Source organism: Apium graveolens, chromosome 10, assembly GCF_009905375.1.
Source record: "Apium graveolens cultivar Ventura chromosome 10, ASM990537v1, whole genome shotgun sequence".
In the NCBI taxonomy this organism is placed as follows: Eukaryota; Viridiplantae; Streptophyta; class Magnoliopsida; order Apiales; family Apiaceae; genus Apium; species Apium graveolens.
In genome coordinates, this window is record NC_133656.1 from 51035146 (window position 1) to 51046231 (window position 11086).

General features: G+C 35.3%; 1 protein-coding gene across 4 annotated transcripts; it reads left to right on the forward strand.

Annotated features, from left to right (window-relative positions):
* The first annotated feature begins 1274 nt into the window (after window positions 1-1274).
* Window positions 1275-9219, forward strand: LOC141689652 (uncharacterized). 4 transcript variants are annotated; one of them, XM_074494003.1, is made up of 13 exons: window positions 1275-1755; window positions 2252-2387; window positions 2804-2940; window positions 3738-3939; window positions 4271-4509; window positions 4620-4731; window positions 4891-5035; window positions 5234-5382; window positions 5503-5672; window positions 6133-6441; window positions 6522-6574; window positions 6919-7133; window positions 7687-9219. In XM_074494003.1, the coding sequence occupies exons 1-13, from the start codon at window positions 1549-1551 to the stop codon at window positions 8877-8879; spliced, it is 3267 nt and encodes a 1088-aa protein (XP_074350104.1). In that variant the 5' UTR covers window positions 1275-1548; the 3' UTR covers window positions 8880-9219. The 4 variants fall into 4 exon arrangements, with proteins under 4 accessions (XP_074350104.1, XP_074350107.1, XP_074350108.1 ...); XM_074494006.1 differs by lacking the exons at window positions 1275-1755; window positions 2252-2387 and having other exon boundaries at window positions 2807-2944; XM_074494007.1 differs by lacking the exons at window positions 1275-1755; window positions 2252-2387 and having other exon boundaries at window positions 2828-2948.
* The last annotated feature ends 1867 nt before the right edge of the window (window positions 9220-11086 follow it).

An 11086-nucleotide genomic window follows, 5' to 3' on the forward strand; every position in this document is an offset into this window, starting at 1 on the left:
ATCTCAGCTATGTTGTTCACATTTTGGCTCAATTTATAGCTAATCCTCTACAAGATCACTTGGATGCTGCGTATCGAGTTGTTTGTTATTTGAAACAATCTCCAGGTCAGGGCTTATTCTTTCCTGCTTCTAATGACTTGGTACCCCGGGCTTATTGCGATGCTGACTGGGGTGGCGACTTACACACTCGATGCTCGTTAACTGGCTATTGTATTATGCTTTGATCGTCTTTAGTTTCTTGGAAGTGTAAAAAGTAGATCACAGTTTCTAAATCTTCCAGTGAAGCTGAATATTGTGCTTTGGGAGATACCACATGTGAATTGTTGTGGATTTCATCTGTTCTCAACACATTGGGGAAACCTGTTACTTCGCATATTGCTCTTCACTGTGACAACAAGTCAGCTCTATATATAGCCTCGAACCCAATGTTCCATGAACACACCAAACATATTGAAATAGATTGTCATTTTGTCCGTTAGAAACTGCAGCAAGGGTTCATTGCAACGTTTCATATTGGTTCCTCTGAGCAGCCTGCAGATTTTCTCACTAAAGCTCTATCATCTGGACAATTGTCTTATCTCTTATCCAAGTTGGGTGTCTCAAATTTCTTTTCTCCTTCTAACTTGAGGGGGGATGTTAGTAAAGAGAGTGATGTGGCAGATTATCAACAGCTGTCAAATACAAAATAGTGACAATAGGTGTTGGTTAGTAAAATGTAGTAGTTAGTCAAGTTTATAAATAGAGCTTCTCAGCTCATTCTGTAACAACTTTTAGATCTGAAATATACACACATTCTCTCTTCTTCTTCATTATTAAAACATGTAAGCATATATTCTGAGATAATACTAATCTTTTTTGGTAGAATTTTTTTTCAACGTAGTGTTAAAGATATTAAACTATACGAAATATACTACCAAATAATGTGTATTTGTGAATGCGGGGATCCATTATTATTAATTGTTTGGAAGCAAATGAGACCCAAACATTGGGACATTTGTAATTCATTTTGGGTAACAATTTGGGACTTATGAAATTATTCATTTTTTTCCATCATACTTGTCCATTTTCAACTTCCAAACCAAATATATGTGCTCTATTTTTCTAAATTACCCTTTTTAAAAATTGTATAACAATTAATGAGATTTGAGAATGAGTATATTATGAAATGGAGGGAGTATTATTTATGGCATCAAAATAATTTCGAGCCATTAACAGTGCACACCACATTGTCATTGTCTATGAAAATTAGCCCTCTCTGTATTGTGTCCTCGTGCTCAGAAACGTATGTTTTTCTTGGAATCTTGTCATTCATTCTCTCTCTTCAATTACTTGTTCTACTGCAATGTCAGTCTCATGTGCTCTATCCTCAACTCTTACTTCATCAACCACTAATCCATTTTATCTATATACCTACTAATTTTCTCTTATTATTTACACTCAATGCTGCTGCATTCAACTGCTCTGTACTTTACACACGAACTCATTGTCCATATTAAATATCTATGTATGTGTAGACTGTAGTTTAGTGTTCTTACTTGGTTTAGCTGGATGGGTTTCAAGTGTTTAGTTATGTTCTGTTGGTTGTTGATGGGATTGTGTTTACTAGTTACTTCTGATAATAGTTCAGAGGAGGTGAGTGTGAAGTTCTCGAAGACTCCCAGAGCTATTACAAATGAAAATGCTGCTAAATTTACATTTACAAGTTTGGTGGGAAGTAATGGAAGTACTTGCACCAACTGTACAACTACTTGCAAGGTTATTTGCTATGCTATATATCTATTTGCATACTTATCATCTCATAAATGTGGCTCATGGACAACTCTTCTAAGACCTTAAGGTGAGTAGTAAAATTCACTCAATTCATCTGATACTTTTAACACTTGCCCAGTAAACCACCTTAACAATTCCACTTTGTGGCACAATTTTACTGGTGTCCACTTTTCGAGAATATTAGTGGTGGGAGGGGTAGTCGAGATCTCCTAATTAAACTACATTGAAAATACCATGTTGGGTGATGAACTCTTCTATTACTTGAGTTGTTTCAAAAGTGCACCTTTTCTTTTTTTGCTCTAATCTGATAGATGTTTCATTTTTTTAAATGCTTAAACAAATTTGTTATCCTGTTACCCTTTTTAGGCCTTTTTGCAACTTTTAAGGAATTTTCAAGAGTTTACAAAATTTTCTTGCTGTTGTTTTGGTCATTAAATCTCACATCATCATACACTCACGATATGCCCCATATTTGATGCAGCTAAATGATCACGTAGCTTCAGGTTGTGAATCAGGAGAAGTTTTCTATGCTGGACTGGAAGACGGAAATCATACATTTAAGGTCTGTACCAAAGGTGTTCATGGAGTTGGATGCTCTAGCTATACATGGATTGTTGGTCAGTACCCATCCTTACCCTATGGTGTTTCCTTGACTAATGTTAATGATAATAACTTTTCTGAAGTCCATACATGGCATCATGGAATTTATATATGTTGCACAGAAATATAAATTTCAATGTAACATATACTCTCTTAAGTATGCAAGTTATAGGTTCTTGTAGTCCAGAACTAGCTTCGTGAACCAAACATGATCTGAAATTCTGTTTTTTCTTCAATTCAAACCTAAGATGTAGGCACCACTCACTCTTATCTTATTTGGATATATTGTTACAGCTTTTAATAAAGATCTCTTAAAAAAAATTAAATTTGAAATGCCAAGGCCTACGAGATTGTTTATATTTGTCTAAATGTCTGTAGTTCGATATTCTACAAATCTGTAATTTGTCAATGTCTTAAGTTTCTATCTATGCAGATACAGTGCCCCCCACAGCATTTGTTGCGGCTGCAACATCTTTTACAAATGCAACAAACGTTTCTGTAAATGTATCCTTCAGTGAACCCTGCGGTGGGCAAGGTGGATTTCAATGTACTTCTGTAGATTCCTGCAACGTGAGTAGGTCCTCATCTGAATATTCAATTAAATCTTTATATCGTTCGTTTTATTAGATTTGTACCCCAATTGCTTCTTTAACATAAATTTGCTTCCTCCTTTAGTTGATCTCTCTCTCTCTCTCTGCCTCTCTCTCTCTCTCTCTGCCTCTCTCTCTCCCTCTCTCTCTCTCTCCCTCTCTCTCTCTCTCTCATGTGACCCTGTCAAATGCGAATGCTGAGTCACAGCGCATATTATTTCAAAGTAAATAAAGTGCAACAGCAATAATGGGAAATTAAATGAGGTTGGATAGCTTTAGACCAATTTGTGATCCCAAAGCTCCAGTGCCATGTTAAGTAGCTATTGGCTATAAAAGCTTGTGCTCTTTCAAAAGATAAGCAGGGGTTGGAGCGTTTAAAAATGCTCAGCATGAATTATGGCTGCCTATTTCCACTTTTTAATATTTTGTTTCTTCCGCTATGTGTTATTGTTTAGTTGAGGATGATAAGTTGACAATATAAAGCATGAATTTACTATATTAGTAACTTCTTGACTTTGGAGTTACCATAAATATCTCTACTCCAATGGAAAATGAAGTTTGTATGCTTTACAGGATCTCTTGTTTTACAAGTTTGTATTTGTATGTTGTCCTCTCCATGTATGTAAGTTTGGTTTTCATGCTTTCCCTGTTCTTTTCATCTAACCAGTCCACACAAAAAGGCTGTGGAATGAGGATATGTATTAACTAGCATTGCATTTTCTGATTACTGGACTTTTTATGATTGAATCTGAACAACATTATTATGATCTTTTGCAGCTTCTTCTTTATGGCGCGGGCAAAGTAATCCCCACCACACTTACCACCATTCATCCAAACCTCACATATTCTCTTATGGTGAGTTTGGCTTTAAGTGCCCAGTATGGAAGAATTATACTGGTTACGGATAAAAATTTCTGTACGGATGCTGCTGGCAACAAATTCGCAAGAAGTCAGAATTCATGGTTCATTCTACATTATGGTGTGTGTGATATTCTTTCTTAAACAATACTGCAGATTAACATTTTACAATTTGATTTTCTTTTCGACACTGACTGTATGCCGTCTGGAAATCAATGATATATATTTAAACAGTTAGATGAAAGAAACTTTATGTGCATTTTTATGTCAATAAAAAATACCAAGTGTCTACAATTTAAATACACAAAAGTAATCAGGGGAGAATTTGTAAAAATGTAGTGTGCTCCACAGATAATGAAAATTACAAAAATTCAAAAGAATTATAATATGCTTAATATTGATATCTTTGTTGTTCCTAGTAGTTAACTTGGTTTTTTATTGGTTTCTTGCAGATAGGAGAAATGTGGTAGTAAACTTGAGAACTCATATACCTGAAAAGTTGCTTCAACTTAACAGAGAAACTAGAACAGTACAAGCAACTAACACGTATAAGACTTTGGAGTTGTATTTGTACTTCAATAAACCGGTTACCAACTCAGTCGCTGAAATTTCTAACTCCATCCACACAACTCAAGGATCACTACTTCCTATAGTTGGCGATAGCCTTGGAAATCGCAGATTCGGCTTCCAGGTCACTTTGCTCATCAATCGATTATGCATGGATTATGTTTATCAGGATATTATGTGTGCAGAACTTAACATCATATTTCATTATCTCTGCTTTCCCCTCCCCCCTCTTAGGTTAATAACATATCCAGCTTGGCTATAGTGACGGTGAGCGTTAATTCAGATGTATTAGCAAGCAGATATGGGTCTACAGTTTCTCCAGTAGCACCAGTTACTTTTCTTTATGGTGTGTACTTGCCTTGCACAGAACTTCTTGAAAATAAATAGCATTTTCTTTAGAACAGATATCATTCCCTTTCAAATAGATAGGCCAAACTGAAAAGTTCTTAAATTTGGAATGGTACTGTCTTCTACTTTGCTTTTAAAACTCCTGTTTCATCATCAGATTCTCAAAGGCCTGTTGTAAGGTTGAGCACCACATCTAATATGAGAACAAGGCACAGGAGTCTTCCAATTTTGATAAGGTTCATGGAACCTGTATTTGGCTTTAATTCTTCTCATATATCTGTCTCTGGAGGCTATGTGCAGGGGTAAGTATAGTATAATTCAGGTTCTGGTGTATAATTAGTGTAATTGCGTGCTTCATTCCAAAGAATTTATAACTAGTGTCTCCAACATCGATATCCTACTACTAAAGCACAGTTCCATGCAGAGGGAGAACTAGATATTAGCAGCATAAACACATCATTTTTTTAATTCCTCTTCTCTCCTTTTTCTTTGTTTCCCAGGTTTCGTGAGGTAAGCATGAGCTCGTATAGTGTAGACATTCATATTCAGGAAGATGGTGGTATTGTATCAATTAATGTTCCCGAAAACATAACCAAAGATGTTGCTGGAAATGGAAACCAAGCATCTAATGTATTGCAAGTAAAACATTGTAAGGATTTAATATCTTACTTCTAATACTTTTTCTAAAAATCTCTCAAAATTTACTCAAAAATACATTGCCCTTCAGTACTTCCTTTCTAATATTTTTTTCCTTCCTAATAAATTACAGATTCACTGCCTGCGATATCGTTGGTTCTTTCCTCCTTTGCAACTGCCACTTTTATATTGACAGCCTTGGCTGCGGGGCTGCTCACTATTTCAGTTGCAAGTCTTCAGTCCATTGGAGCTTTCGGAAGACGATCTTCTTCATTGACTACTGATCCCACGAGGAACCTCTTTGTATGATAAATTTTTCAACCTATACCTGCTCTCTCTCTCTCTCTCTGTGTGTGTGTGTGTGTACAATTATGTATATGCTCCAACTTTCTTATGCATTTGCAAAAGTTCCATTCACATATCACAATAGCAGACACATCCTTTAGTTAAATCACCTGATAAGCATTTCACTTGGCATTCTGAAACACATCCTTTAGTTAAATCACCTGATAAGCATTTCACTTGGCATTCTGAATTCAAAAGAAATGAAATGGGGTCGTTCAAAACGTATGCATGTGTAATTGTTCCACCAAATATTTAACTTTCCCATAGATCTTTGTTGTGCATTCAAATTATGCTGCTTTAATACTTGCAACTGGGTGCAGTGAATTAGACCTGAATCTATTATAGATAAGGCATATTGTTAATTGAAACAACAGCAGTGATACATAACTAATTTCAATTACTGTTTTCTTTAATTTAGCGAATTGCATGCCACATCCAGACATTTGCACTCTCTAGATGGTTGGCAGTTACCCTGCCAGTCGAATATCATGAATTTGCCAGAGGCTTACAGTGGAGCATCCCTTACTTGTGCCTTCCCTGGGACATAGGCCGCACACAGTCAGTTATGGTGCCTTCAAGCTCGCCTACAATCCCACATTCATCCAGCTCCAAATTTGTTGACTTGGGAATTTTGAAACATGTACAACTAAGGGGTAGGTATGCAGATGTTGCTACTCCATTATATGGATTGCCACTTTCTCCGGCAGAATACAGATCATTCTTTGAGGTCAGTAATCCTCTTCATACTCAGATATTTACTTTCTGTATGTACGTTCGTTTTCTCTGATTGGTCAAAAATGAACGCAGAGCCAAAATATTCCAGAAGCTGAATATATTTCAAGTGCAAATGACTCTGATGGGTACGTTGTAAAGTAATTTTATCTCTTTGACACACTTTTAATAATCTGCAATGTGGTTTGCTTAGTAAATTTATTTACAATATGAAATTATACAATATGAGAACTCTAAAAAGCTGATAACTGATAGGATAATTTCTAGGAACTTCATGCTTAGAGTATAAAGTCAACTTGAAAGGAGGTCATATATCTAATGCTAGTCTAGATCCATTTTCTGCTAAAGAAAGTAGAAATAAAAACCAGTGTGTTAAATGATAATATAGATGGTGAATAACTATTACTGCAGGCCGAGAGTAAATACCCTTTTGTTCAATAACTGATTGTTCCTCATTTTTGATCTGTTCTAGATGGAGCGATTTCAAGAAGAGCATGTTTTGGTTAGCTGTACTTGGTGGTAGCTTGTTATTGTTACACGTTCTTCTCTTGTTAATTCTCAAGTTCAGAAAAACAAAAACAGAAAAACAAAAGATTTATGGAGCAATGGTTTTGCCAAGATTTGAGATATTTCTCATAATGCTCGCACTACCTTGTGTCTGCGCAGCATCTGCAGCCCTGCTAAAAGGTAATAAGAAAGTATCTATGTATACAACTCTACTAAAAGTAACAAGTACAGTGAAGAATTAGTGATAAATAAGATGTCCTACAACACTAGTAGTGATCTACTATAATCTTATATAACTGGAGAACTTTTTAATGTCTTCCAATGTAAGCCCATATATAGATTTACCTCTGTCTTTAGTTTCTTCATCTTTTTTACCATAACTTTGTTATGATACTCTATCTTACTCAAAATTTATATCCTCAGGACAAGGTATTGAACATGATCTAATGTAAATGTACAAGTTTTACAAGTATTTCTCTTCTCAAGAAATGGAGAAAATCATCTAAATGCCCCAAATTTATACTATCTATTAGTAAGAAGATCTGCAATGCATATAAGTTCAAGTTCATATGCTTCAACTATTAATGTTAATATTCGTTCTTTGAAGAATATAAATTACATTGCCTCTCAACTACAGTATTCTCTCGTAGTTACTGAAGAGAGTTCAGCTTACGCAGACTTTTCTTTAGGTTGGTACCTGGAAGATAACGTCTTGTATCTGCTTATATTTCAGGAGGATCAACAGCAGGGACCATTGTTGGGAGTCTATTGCTAGCAGCTGTCTCTTTCGCAGTTTTAGCTTTATTCTTATTCTTGTCAGCAGGGATAACATATGGGAAGCTACTTCAGTACAAAGAAGTGCATAAAGAGGGCCAGAAATCACACTGGTATCAAGAACTCATTCGAGTAACTTTAGGTCCTGGAAAAAGGGGCCAGTGGACATGGATAAACCAATCCAACTCAGTGAATCTTACCAAATTTGGACCACTGTTTGAAGATCTAAGAGGCCCTCCTAAGTATATGCTTTCCCAGTTTGTTGCAGAGGATTCCCATATTAATGGTGATAGAATCATTGCCTCAGATGACGAAACAGAAGATGCAGAAGCACCTTTCATCCAAAAGTTTTTTGGGATTCTTAGGATATACTACACATTAATTGAAACTATTAAACGTGTATGTCTTGGAATTTTGGCTGGTGCCAATTCGGAAAATTGGACTTCCAAAGCTCCTACAATCATCTTATTCTGCATCACTTCTTTCCAGCTCTTCTTCATGGTTCTCAAAAAGCCTTTCATAAAAAAAAAGGTTCAATTGGTTGAAATCATCTCGGTTTGTAGTGAACTGGGACTTTTTGCTATTTGTTTCATCCTCTTAGAGAAGACATTTTCAGTCAAGGATGAAAGGAACATCGGGATATGTATGCTTTCGTTGTTTTTGCTTGCATTTTTGCCTCAAATGATCAATGAGTGGTATGCATTGTATCGACAGACGCAACAGCTAGATCCAGCAGGGAAATCTTTATGGAAGGGTTTGAAAGCTGCATTAGTTGGATTTCTATTGTACTTAATTCCACAAAAACTAATGAAAAACATGTACGACAACTTAGAACTTCACAAATTTGGAGATAAAGGACTTGTGGATCCTTCTTCTTCTGGTGATAGAAATAGGAGCTCTGGTAGTAGAACATCAAGCGGAAATGAGAGACCGTGGATGAAACAACTAAGAGAATTAGCCAAGTCCAGCTTCAGCAAAGACAGAAGTGGAACTACGACTGCAAACGATCCTTCAACTAGTGGCACCAGATGGAGTGGTTTATGGGGTGGTACCAGGGGAAGCCGGAGTTCATCTTTAAGCACCTCCGGAGATACCAAATCAAAACCGAAAGGATTGTACAAAGATCTAGAGGCCATTTTTGCGTCAAAATGAGATGAAAGCATCCACCAGAAAGAAACAAAAAAATTGAAGAACTCCTAGTTATGATTTTTTTTTAAAAAAAATCGTTATGAGGGACGGACGAACATTTGTAGATATATGTGGTATTGTAACGTGGTATCGTTTGAGTATTATTAAGTGCGCGATACCTGCCAAAATGCATTGTTAGCTATTCTATAACCACATGTATGAACTGAAGGGGAGGGCCAAGCAAAAAATAGGAAGTATTCGGTAATTCAGGCCTGCTAAAGTAGGAATTCGAGGTCAAATTGTAATGTGATATAAGGCATGTGTAGTAAATTGTGATTTACATTTTCTTATATTTTTTCATGTTTTTTTTTCTTCCATCTTCTTCCATGGCTCTGTATTCACTTGTTAATCATTTTTTTGTCTTCTTCTACGGACGATGGCTACATTACCCTCCATATTTTCTTTCTTCTATCACTGCATCTATAAACATTTTGATCTATGCACATCTTCGTCATTTGCGATACACATTTTTTCCCTCTTTTTGTCCATATATACATTTTTAGAGTTGTTCATGAACTGAACGGTGTTCGCCAACGAGCTGTTAGCTTAAGAAAAAACGAAGCCTGTATATTGTTTATTTAACTATTTAGGTAAAGGCCCACTTCACCAAGTCTTGTTTTTATCGGGTTGATAATGATAGGATGCAACGGGTGCATGGAGCCAGAGATGTTCAAAAAATTCGAAATCTGATCCGGTTTAATCCGGAAAAAATCTGAAAAATCCGATCTGAAAAATTTGGTTGGACCTGAAATCTGAAAAACCCGGATAAAAGCCCGGATATAACAAAACTCGGATAAAAGCCCAGATCTAAAAAAATCCGGATAAAATCCCGGTTCGGACCGGATAAAATCCCGGGCATTTTAAAAAGCCCGATTAAAAAATCAATTTTTTATATAAAATTTGAAAATATACAATACTTTTTTTATAATTTTTAAAAAATTATATTATAATATTAGAAGCAATTAAGGTATATATGATTATAACAATTAATATTTCCCCTTAATCTTTTTTCTCTCGCATGACAGTCGGACAGTCGGCCGCCGTACCTTCTTCTAATCCTATCTGCCCTACCTTCTTTTTCACCCTTTCTATCTAACTCTATCTCTATATTCATCTCCATATCCTCCTTTTGTTTACTTTTTGTTCAATAAAATCGAGATTTGTTCCACAAAACTCGAAAAATCCATTATAGTTTTTCACTTTAGTTTTAAATCTACTAAGGTAAGAGCTTGAATTTTATAATAAAATTCAGTGTTTGGATTCAAAATCTCTAGTCTAACAACATATTACAATTTGGTATTACAATTTGGTATTATTTCGAGATTTTTGAATTTTGGGTTTTTTCGTATTGTTCTGTATAAATTATTATTTGTGTGTTTGATTGTCTCGATTCATGCGATGTGTCTCGCTTTGTGCGATGTGGTGATAGTGTTGAAAATGAATTTGACGGTATATTGGAAGATCTAGATATCTCACATCAACAACATTTTCGATAGGGTTATAGTTGGTGTTCAACAGGTAGATAGCCGGGGTGTGCTTGGAACGGTGGTGAAAAACACATGTGCTCACCTATTAAAAAATATTTGTTCATAACATCAGGTGTCTAAGCTCAGTTGTTACAACTGAGTCCTCTGAACATTGAACTATCAATAAAATTAATGTGAGAGTCAATTGTGAAGCTACTATTTTCGGGGGAGATGCATGATGGATTGCTCGGGAAATCATTACCTTCATTTTTAATTTTCAAAATATTTGTATCCAATTTGTTAAGCAATCCGGAAATAAAACAACTAATTATTTAGCTCTATTTGTTTTACAATCTGGTTGCATGATTAGTTGGGGGTTTGTCCCGACCGAGTTTCTTTCAAGTTATTAATGAAATCTGATTTAAATTTGGAAAAAAGGTATATATGATTATTTTTCGATTTATTTTGTTAAAGATTTATGTTTTTTTATCAAATTAAAAGGTATTAAAGATAATTACTAAATTAGTTATAATTGTAAGCAAATTTATTTTTATAAATCGCAAATGATGTCCTATTTAAATTTAAAATTTTAGATTATATAGTCTGTGACTATACAAAATGTATGAATTAGGCAGTCTAGTGCATCAAGAATGCATATAGAGGAATAACAACTGACATGGATAGAAAATACATCCCAAAGACACA